Source organism: Symphalangus syndactylus, chromosome 5, assembly GCF_028878055.3.
Source record: "Symphalangus syndactylus isolate Jambi chromosome 5, NHGRI_mSymSyn1-v2.1_pri, whole genome shotgun sequence".
NCBI classification, from domain to species: Eukaryota; Metazoa; Chordata; class Mammalia; order Primates; family Hylobatidae; genus Symphalangus; species Symphalangus syndactylus.
In genome coordinates, this window is record NC_072427.2 from 31,673,905 (window position 1) to 31,694,037 (window position 20,133).

At 54.2% G+C, this 20,133-nt stretch overlaps 1 protein-coding gene across 1 annotated transcript in view; it reads right to left on the reverse strand.

Annotated features, from left to right (window-relative positions):
- CCDC33 (coiled-coil domain containing 33) overlaps nt 1-10,150 on the reverse strand; it is a 101,380-nt gene extending 91,230 nt beyond the window's left edge. The window contains 2 exon segments of the mRNA XM_063638761.1: nt 2,598-2,773; nt 9,716-10,150. Coding sequence (XP_063494831.1) covers nt 2,598-2,773; nt 9,716-9,736 — 197 coding nt within the window. The 5' untranslated portion in view covers nt 9,737-10,150.
- Nucleotides 10,151-20,133: the final 9,983 nt, after the last annotated feature.

A 20,133-nucleotide genomic window follows, 5' to 3' on the forward strand; every position in this document is an offset into this window, starting at 1 on the left:
TTCCATAATGGCTGCACCATTTTACTGCACATTCCCACCAACAGTGTACAAGGGTTCTCTTTTCTCCGCACCCCCACCAACACTTATCTCTTGTGTTTTTGAGAACAGCCATCCTAACAGGTGTGAGGTGCTATCTCCTTGTGGCTTTGATTTGCATTCCCTGATGATTAGTGATGTGCACCTTTTCATGTGCCTGTTGGCCATTTGTATTTCTTTGTTGGAAAAATGTCTATTTGGGTCTTTTTCTCATTTTTTAAATTGGGTTACTTGTCTTTTTGCTGTTGAGTTGTATGAGTTACTCATATATTTTGGATATTAACTCCTTATCAGATACATGTTTTGCAAATATTTTCTCCCATACCATAGGCTGCCTTTTTGTTTTGTGGATTATTCCCTTTGCTGTGCAGAAGCTTTTCAGTTTGATGCAGTCTCACTTATTTTTTATTCTGTTACCTGTACTTCCAGTGTCATATCTGAAGATTAATTGCCAAGACCAAGGTAAAGGAGCCTTTCCCCTATGTTTTCTTCTAGGGGTGTTACAATTGCAGGTCTTACATTGAAGTATTTACAAATAAATACATATTTTTTAAAAAGCATTGAAATATTCATCATGAACAAAATGAAAACTTTCATGAACTTTCTTATGACTATTGTGTGCTTTGTGACGTGTTTATTTGTAATCAGATGTGCAGGGATATAAAATTCTTTCCAGGTTCTATGGCCTCTGAGGGTCTGGATCCTCCCTCTGGGGTTCCTGCCTGGGGCTGGGGGCGAGGACTGAAAGGCCCCTTCAGGTCCTGACAGCTGGGCCTTCATTCTCAGAAGCCCTTCCTTCTCCCTTCATTTGCATCTCATTAGCACCACCTCGAGCTGGTGGCAGCTCCGCCTGTCTGGAGCCCTGGGACGCAGGCTGCAGCCTGGCCCAGGCGCTGCTCCTAGCTGGAGAGGGGTGCAGCGACGTGCTTTCCCCTCCCCCTTCCTCGCGTTCTCTGTCCCCACCCTCTCTCCCGCCCCACGTGCCGCAGCCACAGGGAGGGCGCAGGAGGACTCGGGGTGTGCCCGGCTCTCCGCACCCCCACCCAGGCTCGTGTCGCCTAGGCTCCTGCCGCGCGTTCCCATGGCAACCGGGTGATGGCGCGGGTCGCGGTGCCTGCCTAGGAGCCACACAGCCACCCAGCTCCCCGCCCCGCCGCCCAGGTCGGATTGGTGACAGTCAGGGCCTCAATCTCCCGAGATGATCGGCGATAATTGGTTTATGGAAATAGCTGAGCGGAAAAGGCGAGCTCCCTGCTAGAAACCAGCCTCCCTGCCAAGCCTGCTCCCACCACCTGTCCTTCCCTCACCACGGAAATGGAGTTGGCGGGGGGGAGAGCTGAGGAGCTGGGCTGGCACAAATGGGGCTTTTGAGGCAAGTATTTCACCTGTTGCTCTCGGCACAGCTTCTATCCCCCTTTCACAGTGGGGGAGGCTGGGGGGGCAGGGACTTGTCATAGTAACCAGGTGTTGGCCTCAGTCATGCCTTGGCTCCTAAGTTTGGGCTCAGGCCTATGTTGGGTGCATTGTTGGGAGAAATGGAGGAGGAGATCCGTGTTCAGGGAGCCCCAGAGGACTGCATAAACCATGTTGCTATAAAGTACTTCAGACCAGGGTCACCACTGCTGTGGCGCTCCAGAGGAGGGAGAGCTCAACTCTGGTGGCTGCCTGGAGGAGGAGGCTTTGAAGGCGGGATTTCAGCAGGCATTGGTGAGAGGGCTGGGGCAGGCACTCCACAAAAGGAAATGTGGGCAACAGACTCTTGGCAGGAACTGAATGGTGCCAGCATTGGTGGGGGAGGGGAAGTATAGGGTGGCTTGGTGGGAGGCCACCAAGGCTCCCACTGTCTGTCTATAGAAGGCCTAGGGGTGACATGCTCCTTGGAGGGTGCTTTATAATAAAGATTGAGCAAATGTCCAGTGTCCCCAGCGAAGGTTGGCTGGATGGAGATTGTGTTGCCCCTTGGCGCCTTTCTGGAAGAAGCGAGACCCGTGAGGTGGGCATAGACATGGCGTGGCAGGCCTTGGCGCCAGGCTGGGGAAGTGTGTACCTTGACAGCAGCTGGCTGGAGGGGGTGTGTGGGGTGCATTAAAGGCCCAGAACTAGGGGAGTCCTCATAATGGAAGTGACTGGAGATGGAGGGGAGGGGAGGGTGGTTATGAGGACTCTACCCCAGGGCTGGGTATGGTGGGGTGGGGCACCCAGAAGTCAGGAGAGGCAGGCCCCAAATCTTCCCCTTCCCCAATCTGACCATCATGCCCATGAGCCCAGCCCAGGCTTCTGCATACAAGGGCCCTGCCCCACTGGAGCTGAGCTGTGACCAATCCCTGCCCCGCTGGTGTGGGGTGGGGAGGGGTGACTCTCTGGATCTGTTGGCACCCTGCCTTCCTCAGCCTTGGTGAGCAGCTTCCCATGCAGCAGCGGAGATGCCAGGCAGTGCCCACAGCAGCTCTTCCCCTCTGGGTATGACAGTCCCAGTCCTGGGCCTTCGGGTACTCGTATTCCAAATAGCTGTCCCCTGGTTTCTGCTCACAGCCCAACCCATCCCCTGCCCCGACTCTCACGCAGCTACTTCCATCACCACATAGGGCCACGGCTCAGAGCCATCCTTGCAGGCAGGCAGGTTGGTAGCCCCATGGAGGGTGACCACGATGGTCTCCTTGTTAGAGGGAGGCAGGTGACCGATCTCAGGTTCCGTGCTCTGGGAGGTGACCAGGGGCTCCTCTGGGTCTTCAGTGTTCTGTGGGGAGAGCCAGGGCTGAGTGGCTTTTTTTTTTTTTTTTTTTTTTTTTGAGACAGAGTCTCACTCTGTTGCCCAGGCTGGAGTGCAGTGGTGCCATCTTGGCTCACTGCAGCCTTTACCTCCCAGGTTCAAGCAATTCTCCTGCCTCAGCCTCCCCAGTAGCTGGGATTACAGGCATGTGCCACCACGTCCAGCTAATTTTTGTATTTTTAGTAGAGATGGGGTTTCCTCATGGTCTCGAACTCCTGATCTCAGGTGATCTGCCTGCCTCAGCCCCCCAGAGTGCTGGGATCACAGGCATGAGTTACTGCACCTGGCCCTGAGTGGCCTCCTTTGCTGCGGCACCTCCCTTCACTGCCACCCTCTAGCATCTAGCCCCTCACAGCTTCCATCAAGTGCCTGCCTCCCTCTGTCACCCTTCCGCCCACTCTGCAAGGCAGTCGCCTTGGTCCCATTTTCTCCCTACTTCTGTCCCCATCCCACATCTCTCTCAGTGCCTCTTGGCCTCTCCCCCAGTCCTGGATCCTACCCTTCCTGCAGGATGAGACAGGCCACCTCACCTTTCAAGTCCAGTCCCACTTCTAAGCCTTAGCTTTCGCAGGTGTCCTTGCCTGTAATTCCTAAATCCCAGCTGCTTTTGCAGTCCTAACAATGGGCCACCTTCTTCAGTCTATCTTGTAACCTCACCTCAGCTCACCCATCACCTCAGGTCCCTCCTGTGCACAGCACTTTACAGCTGACAAACTTCTCCATGTCCATGGAGGCACTCAGTGCATTACATGGAGGTGAATGTGTGTGTCTGTCCCAGATGCCCCACCTGTCTTCTACCCAGGAACCCTGTGGACTGGGGAGGAAGAGGTGCCTGCCCATGCAGGGGGCTTCCTACGCCAGTTGCCCCAAGCAGGGACTGAGCAGCTTAGTAACTCGTGGATTCACAGCCCAAAGGACCATCGTAATGAGAGTTGCTGAGAGGAGACAAAGCCCTGGCCGGCTGAGGCAGTCAGAGAAGACGGCAGGGAGGAGGAGGCCTTAAAGGGTTGGGAGAAGGTGCAGGAGTGGAGTCAGGGAGGACAGGCCAGGAGCAGAACAATGGAGCGAAGGCAGCAAGCGGGAAGGGGCAGAGCTTTCCAAGGCCCAGATGTGGCTCAGTTTGACCGGGGAGGCAGTGGGGACTCAGAGAAGAAGGCAGAGCTGGGCATATAAACGCGGTGGGGTGGGGAGGGGTGTGGCTATGAGGCTGCTGTGGCTCAGGGGTGTCCTTGTCCTCCCTGGCCCTGGTCCTCCACCGGCCGGCTGGCTGACTCTCCACTTCCAGTTAATCTGAACCAGATCAACCCTTGTTAGGCCTCCTGTGGTAGGAGGTCTCGTCTACCCTTTGTCCCTCCAGCTGATATGAGGGGCCATAGAGGGGCACTCCTGGCTCTGGGAGAGGAGCAATGGACCTCCTCAGGGTGGAGGCAGGGCCCTGAGGGGCCACTGGCAGTCTGTTCTTCATCTCTGGAAAGCTCAGCCTGTCAGACCCTGCATTCCAGGGCAGGCCCTGGTTGGGTGGGGTTGAGAACAATGTCCTACTACATAGAGGGGAAATTGAGGCCCAGACAGGAACAAGGACCTGGGCCCTGGATGGGCTCTGGTTTTGGTGGCAGCCTCGGCAGGTGGGGTCATTGGCTCAGAATGGCCGGCTGCTGAGGAGCCCTGAGTGTCGGGAGAGGTAGGTTTAAACCAGCTCTGCCTCTCACCATGCTGGGCCCCAAAGCCAGCCATGTTCTGAGAGTCAGTTTCCCCAGTGGGGAGATGAGGACTTGGACCGGCCTATCTGGAACCTGCTCTGCTCCTACCTTGAGACTTGGCTGCTGGAAGCCTCAGGCGGAGGGAAAGAGAAGGGCACAGTGCCTGAGGCTCTGCTCTGCCCTGAGGAGTTTTAGGAACGTTATTTCATCCATTTCTCACAATAGCATGGGGTGCCCACCAATCGGAGCCACACACCCCCTCAGCAGCTCCCCTTGGGGGTCTACTGGCCTCTCAAAGCTAACGAGCTCTGGACTCCTCTTCAAACCCCTCCTCCTGCTATCTGCCTCAACTTGTTAATGAGTTACTGGCGATGCTGTTGTTCAAGCCCCACATCTTGGAGTCCTTCCTGATTCTTCCCTCTCTCCCTCTACATCCCTTATCCAGTTCCTCAGCAGATCCTGTCAGCTCCACCTTCAAACTATATCTGGACTCTGACCCCTTCTCAGCATCCTCAGGTCAGCACTCAGGTCCCAGACACCTGCATGTCCCGACTTGCCTCTGATGGAGTTCTGTTTCCTCTCTGGCTCTCCCTCCACCCCATCCAGTCGCCAGAGTGAGCCTTTACAGATTGGACCCAGACCCTCTCTCTCCTCTGCTCAGAACCCTGAAGTAGCTTGCTGCTTCTCTCAGAGCCTTGCAATGGCCCGTGGGGCCCTCCAGGAGCTGGCCCAGAAAACTGACCTCATCTTGTCCCACGGGCCCTGTGGGTCACTCCACTCCAGCCACACTGGCCTCCTGGCTGTTTCTCACACCCACCAAGTTCCCTCCTGCCTCCCCACCTCTGCCCTAGCTGTTTTCTCTGCTCCTCCCTGGGTGTCACTCCAGAACTGTCATCCCTGTGCCTTGCTCCCCCACTTCCCTTGGCTTGCCTGGTGCAGGCTGTGGTCCTTGCCTAGCAAGATGGTTAATTAGGAGGTGAGAATACATGCCCCCCAGATCAGAAGTGCCAGTCCTGCAGAGAGACCCACCTCTCCTTCCTCTGACTGAGGAGGCCACCCCCACCCTCTTCCAGGACCCAGCAGGGCCTGTCACCATCTGCAGAGGTGTTGATGAGGGTTGCCCCTCCTTCTCTCCCCCATGCTCCTGTCAGGGGAGAATGAGGAGAGGGGAAGATGCCCTTGCCTGGAGGTGAGGGAGGAGGAGCAGCCAGAGTGCCGCTCCCTGACCTCCTGGGTAGGCAGCTTCCTCCCATATCCACCCTCATGCAGGCCACCATGACCCCCCACTCCTCAGCAGCCTTGCTTTCCTGGTTTAGTGGCACAGGAGTAAGGCTGGCAGCCTCGGGGCAAAAAGATCTAGGTTTCAACTTGGCCGGACGTGGTGGCTCACGCCTGTAATCCCAGCACTTTAGGAGGCTGAGGCAGGCAAATCACTTGAGGCTGGGAGTTCGAGACCAGCCTTGCCAACATGGTGAAACCCCATCTCTACTAAAAATACAAAAATTAGCTGGGCGTGGTGGCACGAGGCTGTAATCCCAGCTACTCGGGAGGCTGAGGCAGAAAAATTGCTTGAACTTAGGAGGCGGAGGTTGCAGTGAGCCAAGATGGTACTCCAGCCTGGGTGATAGAGTGAGACTCCATTAAAAAAAAAAAAGAAAGAAAGAAAAAAGAAAAAAAAAAAAAAAGACCTAAGTTTCAGCTCAGCTCTGGCGCTGCCTCTCTGTACCACCTCCCTGAGCCTTGATTTTCCCTGGCCAATGGGAATGTCTGGAATAGTTTGTGATTCAGCCTTTCCGGTGGTTAGTGTGCCTGAAGTTCCTGCAGTGAGGCTGGGAGGGGTGATTCATGTTCCTAGATGGATTCACCTTGCAGTGAGGGCACAGGGCCTCTCATGGCCTCCCTAAGGGCCATGCAAAGGAGGGCCCAGGAGCAAGACCATTGTCCAGGGGCTCTCACTGGCTCCCTGGCAGCCCCAGAGCCCAACTAGGCATCTGCAGACCTGGCCAGGAGTCAGTCACATCGGCTCCTCCTCTACCTCCCCTGTGCCTCCCCTCGGGGACAGCCTTCCCTTCTGGGAATAAAGCTTGCAGGAAGTTTGGCGAGAACTGTTGTGCTTCAGTTCTGGGCATGAGGCCAACTGCCAGGCTGGCGCCTCCTGGTGAGGCCTGCAGGCATGTGCCCGCTGGGCAGGCTGGGCCCAGGGCCAGGGAGGCCTGGGGCCAAGGGTGAGGCCAGGAGGGGGATGGTGGGTCAGGGCTGCTAACCTCCCACTATCCCTTTTTTATTCCCACGTCTGGATGGGAATCTGCAGGCTTCCCTCAGAGATGTCCTGCATCAGAACCAATGTCCTCGACCCATCTGTTACCCCTGGCCTGCGCTAGAGGATTGATGAGGGAACAGAAAATGCACATACTGGGTTACATGAGTGGTAGTGAACTGGGGGTGATGGGGCACCCCCTGTAAGTCTCAGGTCGCACAAACCCATCTGTAGGGGTGTGGTGAGCCCTGGGGAGGGAATTCATGCCTCCTCTCGGCTGGGAGCAGAGCTGGATGCTCACCATCAGCTTCTCAGGCTCGCTCTCACTAAACCCACCCAACACTGCTAGGGTGCAGAGATCAGCAGGCAGCTTTTCCAGGCAGGGGTTTGGCCAGTTTACCTGCCCAAGGCCACACAGCCAGTGGATGGGAGGCTGGGCTGTGAGCACCAAAGCCTGCCTGATTCCAAAGCTCAGCACTCTCAGCTACTCCACTGGGCCTGGCAAGATTGGAAGCTGCTAACTCCAGTGCCCTTATCCCACCAGACAGGCGGCCTTGCCCTCAATAGGCCAGGATTAGCCAGCAGATGTTGCTGGGGAACTAGGACTGCCTCTCACTTAGGGCATTTTTGGATCCATGTGCTGGGGGGAAGGGCTGGGGTGAGAGGAGGAGGTAGGAACAACAGGGAGTTAATGGTCCTTGAATTCAGCTCCCGCGGGTGGGGTGGGGGGGTGCTTAACTTGGTTCTGGTGGGGAGGGAGATGGAAGGAGACAAACTCTTCCACCCACTCCTCCCTCTCCAGCAGCCTGGGAGCCCTGAGGAACTGAGCCCAGTTCTGCCCTCTAGAAGGGCCCTGAGTCTGAAAAGTCACACCAGCTGGAGAGGGGCTGGGCTGGGAGGCAGGGTGCCTGGCTGCCTGGATCTGTCATTTGGGCAAGTTATTTGACTGCAGTGGGGCTATTTCCCAGCAGTTTCACAAGGACTTTCAGTTAAAAATGGTCCCCCATGTTCTTTCTAGTTTCAGCATCTAAACTTGCCTGGGAGTTATGGTGGCCAGCATGAAAGCACACAGCTTAGCTAGTGGGGCCAGGGCTGGAACTGGAAGCAGGGTCTGTCTGACCCCACACTCTTGCTGTCTCTGCTGTGCTCTAACCATGCTTCCTTGGATGTGGATCCCTTCTCTGCTCCACAGTGTATCCCCCCTTGAACTCATATCCTGAGTATCCATTGGTGGCAGCAAGAGGAATTGTGTTCTTTGGAGCAGAGAAGCATTCCAAAAGATGACACAAAAGTCAGAAATCATTAAAAAGGGATAGGTTTGATTGCATTTTAAAAATATATACTAACTTCTATAATGGTCCAAAATGCCCTGCAATAAAAAGAAAAGAAAAAAAGGAGAAAATGCTTGCTATAAATTTAAAAAAGGATTAATATCCCTAGTATACAAAGAACACAGAAACCTATAAACATTACCCAATTTAAAAAACATGAACTGGGGATTCACAAAAGAAGAAACACAAATATGTATTATATATACATGATGAGCATCCTTTTTTGTTTTTTTTTTTGAGATGGAGTTTCACTCTTTGTTGCACAGGCTGGAGTGCAGTGGTGCTATCTCGGCTTACTGCAACATCTGCCTCCCAGGTTCAAGCGATTTTCCTGCCTCAGCCTCCTGAGTAACTGGGATTACAGGTGTGCACCACCACACCCAGCTAATTTTTGTATTTTTAGTAGGGGTTTCACCATGTTGGTCAGGCTGGTCTCAAACTCCTGCCTCGGCCTCGCCAAGTGCTGGGATTACAGGCGTGAGCCACCACCCCCGGCCGTGATAAGCATCCTTATAGGCGATTCTACCCAGCTATCAAAAGTGCTTCTCAAAGCTACCAATCAAAGCAAACTTGGCTCCTCCTCAGGACTCCCATGCACACTCCCCGGATCCCTAAATCCAGCTCTGTGGGGCAGGTGGGGACCAGCTGGCAGCTTTGGGTGCCAGGTCAACCTTGGTGCCTGGTCCAGAGTGTGTGGCATTACAGAAAGAGGCTTAATGGGGAGGGTGGAGTCTGTGGGGGGTGGGGGGTAGCTGTGGGCAGAGAACATCAGGAACCAGAGACATCAAAATCAAGATTAAGAAAGTGGAAATCACACTAGGGCCTGGGCACCCCCAGCTATTTGGCTTATTCAACCTGAGTGTAACTACAAAGAGGGTATCCCCTATTTGCAAGTACCTGTGTGCCTTTGGTCTCAGCTCCTTCTGCTATCCCTGTGGGTGACACCATCTAGGGCAGGGGCTCAGCCTTGCTAGTGAGAGGAAGGTAAGGGGTCCCTTGCATTGAACTGTTTACATCTCATCGCACTGAGATTCTAGTCCCTTCCTGGCAGAGCCCTGCTGCTGGGCCACAGCTTTTTATTAAGCACCCACTATGTGCCAGGCACTGTTCTGAGTGCTGGGGATACAGCGATCAACAAAACACACAAAAATCCCTTCTCTCCAGAGACCCAAGCATCTGTGTTCCAGGGCAGGGGCCTAGGCCCCAGAAAATCAGGGCCAAGGCTTGGAGAGCATGGGGGCAGTGGGGCCATCAGGGCTGCCAAGGCAGCAGCCTGGGAATCTCCTGGGAGATCTTGGACGGGGGTAATGAACCATCTCAGTGGGCTCTCAGACTGTGTGACCACAGCAACAAGAGGGCAGAAACAACCAGGTAAGGGTGGTCAGCATTGACAACACCTGCAAGTATACTGCATTCCAGTTCCCGTGTGGCCCAAGAGTATAGGGCAGCTAACCTGGGAGAGCCACAGAGACTGCCTCACTCCCCATTTCATAGCTGTGAAAACTGAGACCCAGGGAAGGGAAGCTTTTGTCATGATTAAGGAGCAAACAAAACTTTGAAGGAAGGATTTTGAAGGAGGGACAGATTCATGCAGGTGCATGGCCCATGTCCCTGGCCTTACCTTTTTGTTTTTCAGTCCCATCCTCTTGAGGCCAGGAGGGTCTGGCCTTGTTTAACAATCTTGGGGACAAGTACTTGGTATTAGTGGGTGATCGGGCATCAGTCCTGCCCAGACAGCTGGCCTGGGCGTCTTGGAGTCTTTATGGGTAGTAGACAGTATGGAGGTCAATGTGGTCTCAGGGGTGCCACACACCAGCCCTGGGGCCTGGATGTCGGGGGAGGAGGAGGGTGGCCAAGTGGGGGCAGGTCCTGGATCTCTCAGCAGCGAGATGGTCTGTGGGTGGAAGGGCCTTGAGGGTTGAGGGCCATGGCCAGCTGGACAGCGTCAGCAATGAGGCAATTGACTCCCCTAGGATGGTGGAGAGACGGGGCACAGGGGCCCTGCCTCTGCCCAGGCCTGGAAAAGCAGTGAGCTCTTCCACCTAGCTGGGTCACCTGGGCAACATTGTGTGATGTCACAGGGCAGGGCCAAAGTATCACAGGCACCTGTCCAGGTGCAGTGAGCTAGAACGCGAAGCCCTTTTCCCTATTCCTGGAGCTGTGTTCCACCTGCCGCCTGGCACTCAGGCCTCACCCTTCTTGCTCTTGGTGCCTCAAGTAGACTCCACCGACACTGTGGTGTGGCCAGCCCCATGATGCTCACGCTGCAGCAAAAGAGGAAGCCAGACACTGCTCTCAGGGGCGTTGCAGCTTGATCGGTAAAACAGCTACTTCTATTAAAGAATCTACCAGCCATTGTGCCTCTTTGGGTACCTATAGTCTTCCATTTATTTGATAATAATAAACACAAACTTCAAGAGGATGGTTTCTTCTTGGAGGGTGGGTGGGAAGATCGGGGAGAGAAGAGGGTAAGAGCATACATTAGATTGGTCAGCTAATGGAAGTTCATTATATTATTGAAAATAAATTATAATTAAACAATTAAAGAAAGCCATGATGGACCAGTGATGGCACTAGAGTATGAAGCAAAGATTATGGTTCAGTTCTGAGCACTGCAGGAAATTATTATAAAGACAAAGTATGTTCTTTGATGGAGCATTTGCTGCACGCCAGGCAGGGTCCTAAGTGCTTTTGGTGAGGTGAGATGGCAGAATGACGAGAGACTAGTCCTTGGCCTGGGGTGGGGGGTTGCTCTATAGAGAGGTGAGGTCTGAACTGGGCTTTGAAGGATGATCAGGAATCCTGGGCTAGAAGAGGAGGGATTTGGAGTGTGGGCAGTGTTCAGAAGTGTTTGGGAGGCCCCTGTGGCCTGCCTCATTTCTACATATTTTGGGCCCCATGTTGGAGATTCTTTTAATCTGGCCAAAGAGCAGGACCAGCCTGGCAGCCAGGAGGCAGGAGATTCCTGCTTTGCAGAGGCCTCCCAGCCTCCCTCTCTACCCCCACTCCAGAGAGAGCAGCAGTGAGGATGTGGTTCTCCCCAGTTTAGAGACAGAAAAACTGAGGCTTTGCTTTTGATTAGAACTGAAAGGACCAGCCAAGGTCACCCAGACACTGGTGGGGGATGGTAGTCAGGAACCCCACTCCTAATTTTCTCCCCGTCTAGGCCTGCCAAGAGTGGTACTCCTGGGGCTCTGGGGCTGGGGGCCTGACCAGGAATGGCCTGGCTGTGAGCACTGTGCTTTATCTCCCTTGTGGGCCAACATGTCCCAGCACAGTGTGTATGTGTGGAAAGGTCTCAGTGGCTGCTCCCCCAGGCTCCCTAGAGCGTGTCTCCCCCAACCTCTCCGGCCTGCTTAGTCTAGGAGGCTAGGGCAGCAGGTTCAGGGGGTGGGGAGCCATTGCTCCTTCTCTAGCAGCAGGACTGAAGATGCAAGCCAGGTGCCTAGGAAGCAAACTTTAAGGAAGCACTCACTCTCAGGGCTGTGCGAGCGCTCCGCTTCCGACACACAGCCTCACATTTTGCGCCCTGTCCACCTTGCCTGCCTCACTGTGGTCCTTGCCCTGCCCTGCAGCTCTGCCTCAGTTCCCCGGGGCTCTGGTCTCTCACCCAGCTACCCTCCTTGGCATCTGAGCTTTCTGCCTCTGCAGCCATGCCCCTGCCGTCTTCCTGACTGGGAAGAAGATAACGCGATTGGGCACTGGTTCCAGGCCGTCTGGCTCCAGGATGCAAGCGGGCCCTGTGCACTCAGCAGCCACCAGGAGGGCCCTTCTACCCCCTGACTTGCTGGTTGTTCACCTCCCCAGACCAAGGACCCCTGAGACACCAGCTCCTGTGCCTGCCCTAACCTCCCCCAAGAGCTGCTTCCTCCGCGCCTGTGAGAAGGCCTTAACGGCAGCATGAGCCCAGCTGCTCTACCTTCTCCTCCCCTTCCTCCAGCAAGGTGAGCTCCACCTCCCCAGCCCAGAGAAGTGGGCTTGCTCCTTAAATGTCCAGGGGCCAGCCCCAAGCTGTGATGATTCAGGGAGATTCCAGGGTGAGGGAGAGCAGGGAATGATTAATCTCACAGCTAATAGATAACTGTGCCCACCCCCTAACCCCAGGAGAGAGCACTTGGAGCTGTATCACTAGGAGGGGCCAGGGGTTAAATGTGGCCACGAGGGAGCCCATAGTTCTGGGAGGGGCAAGCCCCTGAGGCTGGATCTGGGGCTGGCTCTTGGGGAAGGAGGGATCTTGCTGGCTGGACAGCAAGAAGAATCTGGGTAGACAGATGTGGCTCATAGTCAGCCCTGCTTCCTCATGCCATGCCTGGGGCCCGGAGTCTGAGGAAGCAGCCTGTGAGGACAAACTACCCATGCAATGAGACACAGGGGAGTGTGTCTGTCTTCCAGAGACCCCCCCGCCTCCTTACTTGGCCTTTCCTTCCCTCTGAGTCCTGTCCCACCCCCACATTTGGGCAGCTGAGTTGGATGAGGTGGGAAATGTAGGCAGTGTGATTTTGTAGCAAATGGCAGCTCAAAGCTGTGTGATCTTGGGCAAAATGTTAACCCTTTCTGAGCTTTGGTTCCCATCCTTATTCAGTGAGGGAATCAGGGCTGCTTTGTGGGCTGAATGAGACTATGCAGGTAAAGCTCTTAACACAGATAATTATGAGCTCCAGGCATGCTCGCTTTTCCCTGCTAACCAACCTTGGGCTTGGCAAGTTCTCTCTAGTGCAGCTCTGGGTGGCAGTGACTTCAGTTTAGACCCAGCCCAGCACCTTAAGGGGTGGGGTGTGAACTGGCCTCAAGGGGCCCAGTTAGAACCCTCGTGGAAGCACAGGGCAAAGCCAGACCCCCAGTCTCTCTGCAGAAACTCCTGAGGCTGAGCCTCATAACTTATATGAGGTCAGAGCAGCCCCTGAAGGTCCTGGCCAGCAGCCGGTGGATTCAGAGTGGGGGACCCTCTCAGAGTTTTCCATCCTTCAGCCAACAAGTGAGGACCTGCTGTCTACACCTCTGGGGCTGAGGGTGCGTGGCAGTGGGAGCATAGAGACCCTCTAAAGGAAATGCTTCAGTAGACAACAGTCAAAATAAAAACCAAAGGAGGGGCAGGGACTTGCCTTGGTCCTACGCCCCTGCCTCATGTTGCTTACATACCAGGAGTGAACTTGCAGCTCCAGAAGCAGCATGCACACAGGAGGTGTTGCTGTGGACCAGGAGGACTGCACACATTCAGAGCCAGAGATAAAGGGGTCAAGGAAGGCCTCCGGGATGAAGGGCCTTGAGCAGGACCCTGAGAACACATTGGATTTTGGTAGGAAAGGGGACATTTCTAGTGAAGGGCTACCTGAGAAAGGTGCAGCCATAGGCGTGGGCCTGGAAGCCGGGAACAGAGAGGGGATAGAGAAGAGGGCAAGTGGGCCTGGGATGATATCTGGTCTGGTTGGGTGTGAAGGCTCAAGCGCTGGTGGAGACATGCAGACTTCACCCCGTGGCCATTTCTCACTTCTCTGGCCCATTCCAGTGGGGGAGAACTCACCAAGCCCAAGGTTGGTTAGCAGGGAAAAAAGCAAGCACGTCTGGGGGACTTCACTGTCCGTGTGAAGAGCTTTAGCTTCATGGTCTCATTCTGCCCTCAGAGCAGTCCTGATTCTCCCACTGGATAAGGATGGGAACCAAAGCTCAGAGAGGGTTAACATTTTGCCCAAGATCACACAGCTATGAGCTGCCATTTGCTATAAAATCACACTGCCTACATTTCCCACCTCATCCAACTCAGCTGCCCAAAAGCAATGGAGAAAGAGTGATGGGGAGATACGGGGGAAGGGGCAAGAGTCAGGAAAAGAGAAGGCCAAGTGCGGGGGCTCTGGGAGAGAGGCACAATTTCCTGGACTCTGCCTGGCAGCCAACTCTCTCCATACAAGTGCCTTTCTAGGTTATGGTCATTGTTCCCTCTTGTCTCTTCAAACCTAGGAGTCAGGGAAGGCTTCTCACAGGTTCCAGCCCCCAGGGCGCTGTAGTCTCCCTCTTGTTTTTCCTAAACCCCGCCCTCAGTATTGTAAATAGTCTCTTTATTAAACTCTCCTCAAGCTCCCGAATTTGGATGCCTTCTTTTTCCTAGCAGGACCCTGGCTGATGTACCTGCTGTGTGAGCCCCTCTCCATGGCCCAATCTCTCGCCTGCCTGATGTCCCGTTATCACTGCTGTCATCATCACCACCAGCCCCTTCACACCCCCAACTTTTAGTGAGCACTTACTGTTGCCAGGTCTCATGCCAAGAGTTGACCTGCGCCATCTCATTTCACCCTCACGTTTACGCTCCTGGGAGTTATTGTTGTGAGTCTTTTTTGTTTTTTCTTTTTGAGACAGGGTCTCATTTTGTCTCCCAGGCTGGAGTGCAGTGGCATAATCTCAGCTAACTGCAATCTCCGCCTCCTGGATTCAAGTGATTCTCCTGCCTCAGCCTCCCCAGTAGCTGGGATTACAGGCATGCCACCACGCCCGGCTAATTTTTTTGTATTTTTAGTAGAGACAAGGTTTCACATGTTGATCAGGCTGGTCTCGAACTCCTGACCTCAAGTGATCCACCCACCTCAGCCTCCCAAATTGCTGGGATTACGGGTGTGAACCACCACGCCTGGCCAGAGTCCATTTTTAAGGTGAGGACACAAATGCTCTGAGGCAATGGACTTGCCCAAGGTCACACGGCTTTGAGGCAGCACAGCTGGGATTTGACTCCAGGCCTGTTGGCTCCAAAGTCCGAGATCATAGCCGTCCAACCATGCTGCCTTTTCCTTTCACTCTGGGAAAGGAGTCGCAGCTCTCCTTTCCTCTCTCCTGAAACTGGGGAAACATGAAAAATTCAAGACCAGAGATGAAAACACCTGGCCTTTTGAATGAGGCCAGACCAATGGCTCTGCTGCAGTGCAGCCTACAGACACTGGTGTCAAAGGAGATTGAGGTGGTGTGTCCCAGAGGCTCAGCTGGGCATGGCTGGCCGGGTCCCCATAAGCAAGGGCAGAGCCAGGGGGCCTGGAGGACATCACTTCTATCCAGCACAGAGGGGCTGCAGGGCTGTTTGATTAAGAGGGCTGGTGGGGTCATAACACCCCAGACTGTGACTCTGTCACTAATGTAGCTCGCTCCCATTTCCAGCTAAGCCTGTTAGATGCAGGCTGCTGTCTTTAGGGTCTGCTTGCTGAGTGGACCAGAGTGGGATCCTGGAGGCTCTGGGGGCCTGCCCTTCTGAACTTCCCCTGGTTCCTTGCTGTGCAGAGGTGACTTCTATCAGCTCAGTAAATGGCTACTGGGCTAAACCCATGTGTATCTGTGTTTTGTCTCAGAGCAGACTTTGTGATAGTACTGACCCTGTCTTGCTGCACCTAGTTCTTGTGGGCTCTGGGCACGACCAAATAGGCAAAAAGATTTGGCAGCAAACAAAAAAAGCATGATGACTTGGAATCTGTCAGGCCTGGCTCTAACCCTGGTTCTGCCAGGCACCGGAGCGAGGGTTTGGGCAAACCTCCTGATCCCTCGGAGCCTTCCATTCCTTAACTGCAGAGCAGATCTACCAGCAGGCTCTGTGCAGGGCGGTGGCGAGGCTTAGATAAGAGAATGGATGCCTTCACATGGGAGGCAGCCCCACAGCGGGCTTTCCCTCACACTTACACCAGTTTATGCCAAGATGGAGCACCTCTGGCCCAAGCTTTGGCAACAGGAGACTTGGGGGTGATGAGCACAGTGTGATGTTCTCGTTGTTGGACAACGCAGCTTCCATTTGCTTAGCAGGCACGTTTATGGATTGCCATGTTGAAGGATTCCTCTTGGCATTTGGCAACCAAAGCTCTCATTTGGGGCAGCCCAGCTCCCTCCATCATGTCATAAATCACTTTGCTAAAGTCAATAACTTGTTTAACAAGGGACTGAATAAAGGAGTGAGCAATGAAGCTGCCTGCCATTTCCTTTCATCAGGAGGGGCAGAAGCAGTGCCCTGCCAAGGTTGGGTGGGGGGGTTCTACTCAGAGGGCAGAGAGGCCTTGGGGTGGGGACAATAGGCTCAACCTGTTTCCAGCAAACCTGTGTCCCCTCACCCCAACTCTTCCAACCTCCAAATCTGACCAAGGCCCTCCTCTGCTTCAAAAAACACCTTAGTAGGACCCCATCACTGCAGGGGACCCCTGCCAGCCTCCTGGTCTGCTCACACCAGGCCCTGCACCCAATCCCAGCCTCACACCCACACTCCAACCTCATGACATGCCTGTGGTACCTGTGAAGGAGCAGTGGTCTCTCCAGCCTTCAGGCCTTCACCTTTACTGTTCCGTGTGCCTGGGCCTCTTCCCCAGCCAGCCTGAATAATTCAAGACACAACTGAATTGTGCACAACCTGCACAAAGATTCGCTGCAACCTTCCCCCACCCCCACCTCAGGGACATCAGATCCATAGCCCATGGGCCTCCCCTGCCCTGGCTTATGATCCACTGTGGGCTTCTCTGGGACAGGATCTATCTTCCCCAAGGGCGGGGACCATGTCCCCAGGGTCCAGCGTGTTGCCTGGTGCAGAACTGGCACCAGATGGGTGCTTGATGTATGAGTGAGGGATGACATTTGTGTCAAGTATCTTCCTCCTTCCTGCTACTTCAGCCTGGGACAGTGATGCCTGCTCCCCCAAGCCCTCCCTCTCCACAGTCCAAGCCCCCCGTGCCTTCTCCCCTTGCTAGGGCATGCACAGGTATGTATAGGAACCTCGTAATAATAGCTAACAGTGAGCACCATTCTGTGTGTTTTACATAGCTAACTCAGTCCTCACAATGACATATGAGGTAGGTGCTACTATTGTCCCCATTTTATTTTATTTTTATTTCTATTTTTTGAGATGGTGTCTCAATTGTCACCCAGGCTGGAGTGCAGTGGTGGGATCTTGGCTCACTGCAACCTCTGCTTCCCAAGTTCAAGCGATTCCCCTGCCTCGGCTTCCCAAGTAGCTGGGATTACAGGCGCCTGCCACTACGCCTGGCTAATTTTTGTATTTTTAGTAGAGACCGGGTTTCACCATGTTGGCCAGGCTGGTCTCAAACTCCTGACCTCAAGTGTTCTGCCCGCCTCGGCCTCCCAAAGTGCTGGGATTACAGACGTGAGCCACAGCCCCCGGCTTGTTGTCCCCATTTTAAAGATAAGAAAATGGAGGCAAGCTTTAGACTCAGGCCACCTAGCTGCAGAGACTGTGGCCTTAATCACAGCACTCTCCTAATTGAGGTGTTTGTGGGGAGCCTGGGTGGGGGTGACAGCCCTGGGTACCTTGCCCACTGGACAGGGCCTCAGGGTTGGCTCTGCAGCCGGGATGCGCCAGCAAGTCCGAGGGGCTACAATTACAGGAAACTGCTCACTCAGGTCAAGTCAGCCCGGGCTCCCTCCCTCTCAGATTCCCTGCTCAGCGCCCGCCACCCTTCGCTCACACCACCCGCCATGTCTACCAGAGAGCAGAGCCCCTGGCCCTAATCTCATTTGAGGCCATGAAATCGCATTTGCAGCGTATTAATGCAGCGTGGAGCTGGCCCGGCCCCTGCCTGTCTCCTGGAAGAGAGGAGCCTGGAAAGCAATCCCACGGGGAGGCGTCTCCAGGAACACCCGCCGACAAAAAGCAATTATGCTTTAAGAGGAAGATTAAAATAATGTCTACATCCTCCCCGCTCCCATGCTCATCCGTGAGCTCCACTGGCCCAACAGTGACTCAAGACCAGGCTTCCGGGTGGGGTAAGGAGTGGGGGCCCCATGGCTCAGCCCCTCAACTGCCCCCACAATCACTGGCTCCCCAGAGAGCTTCCGAGTTCCCCAAAGAAGCCACACTCTCTCCAGCCCCTGGGTCTTTATTCAAGCTCTTCCATCCAACCCTTGCCTACCTGGCAAGCTGCCATTCACCCGGCGTCACGAGAATGGCCAGCGTTTTGTGAGCATTGGCTATAGTCTTTAAATTTACTACACATTGAGTTCAACAGTCCTGCTGGCGAGTGTTGTTATCATCCTCATTTTACAGATGAGGAAAGGAGGTGCAGGGAGGTGAAGTCCCACAGCTGGAGGGGGCAGAGCAGGATTGAAACCAGAGCCCATCACTACTCTCCTCGCTGCCTTTCTGCCCTGATCAAATACTTTCCACCCCTCCACTGCGCCTTCAGCCTCCAGAAGGTGGGTCCAGCTGCTTCCCCTTCTATACCCAGGGACTGCAGTGGTCTCCCCGTGGTGCTCCTATCTTTCTAAGAGCTTTGAGAGGCCGGGCCTGGCATAGAATCAGGGTTCAACAAATGCTTCCTGCATGGAGGAATCAGTAACACCTCTCTGCAGAGGTAATGGGGTGGAGATGGGTGGCCCACTCCCCGCCACCACCTCCAAGGCTGTGGATCAGGGTGGCTTCCAGGCTGCCTGTGTTCTGGAAGTCTTTGGAACCCCCTTTCCTCCGAGACCTCTTGGACTGCAGTGAGGCTAGAATGTTATTTAATTGTCACAACCACATTGCCAAGTAGGCATCATTATCCCCCTTTTACAGGTGAGAAAACAGTCAGAGAAGTAAAATGACTTGCTCAGGAACACCTACTGCAAGGCAGACCAGGAACCTGAACTCAAGCCTGAGTCCAAAGTTTGTCTACTGAACCTTCTTGACTGTAACTCACTGTCACTTCTCAGACAGGGTGGAAAGGGCTTAATTATGGGCCAGGGCTACTTATGCAACACGTTTTTCTAAGTATCATTAGCCAACAGCAGTGGTTCAGGGAGTTTGCTCTGGGACTCTGAGCCATTGACAGCCCCAACTCCATCCCCAGCCTTGCTCCCAAACCATTCAGTGCAATAAATGAGCACTCATTGTTGGGGCCAGCGTAATACCAAGTAACCTGTCTTGGCAGGACTTGGTGTGATTTGGGGCCACCAGGAAGAAATCTCCTCCCTCAAACTGCTTCCCCGTGATCCTGTCACGTGCCCAGAAAGCCCAGCATTAGTGCTGCATGGGCTGAGGAACAGCTTGCAAATGGGCTAAGGAACAGCTTGCAAAGTGTGAGTCTCCCTGGGAAAGGATGCTGTTAGTCATTCCCACCTGTGTGCTGACTACTGGCTCAGAAAGACCAAAATATATGGTGGAGATCTGGATTCCAGCTTGACCTTGCCACTGACTGCCTTGGGCAAGCTGTCTATCTCCTCTAGGGGCTCAGTTTCTTGCTTCAGAAAATGGGCTCTATCAAGGTTACCCTGCTCACCTCCCAAGACCAGTACGATGCTCCAATGGGCTCTGCAGGCTGCCAAGTGTGATATAAGTTCCACCTCTGCCAGCCTGGCCCAGAGCAGCCTCTGGTACAGAGGGGATAGTACAGTGCTCGAAGTACTCAGAGATGGCGCCTCCTGTGCACTCCATTGGCATCCCCTGCAACACCCCACCACCCCCATCCTACGAACCGGCTCTCTCCACCTCCTGTTTTCCCCCTCCTTGCTTGTCCCTCGAATACCTCCATGCCTTTGCTCACACTGTCCTCCACGTTTTTTTTTTTTTTTTTTTTTTTGAGATGGAGTCTTGCTCTATTGCCCAGGCTAGAGTGCAGTAGTGTGACCTTGGCTCACCGCAACCTCTGCCTCCCAGGTTCAAGCGATTCTCCTGCCTCAGCCTCCCGAGTAGCTGGGACTACAGGCACATGCCACCACGCCCGGCTAATTTTTGTATTCTTTAGTAGAGACGGGGTTTCACCACGTTGGTCAGGCTGGTCTGGAACTCTTGACTTTGTGATCTGCCTGCCTCAGCCTCCCAAAGTGCTGGGACTTTGAGCCACCGTGTCTGGCTCACCCTTGAAAACCATTCTCCCCACTCTCTGCTGGAATCCCACCCCACCATAGAGGCAGGGTGCAACTGTCTCCCTGACATTTGTGGGATGGGTTGTTAGCACCACGCAATTTCCCAACCTCTTCCTCACTTGAGCCTCATAACTTCTTTGTTAGTAGGTAGGACTCTGTCCAACGTACAGATGAGGAATTTGAGGCCCAGGGAGGTAAGGGACCTGCTCCAAGTCATAACTGCTTATATGC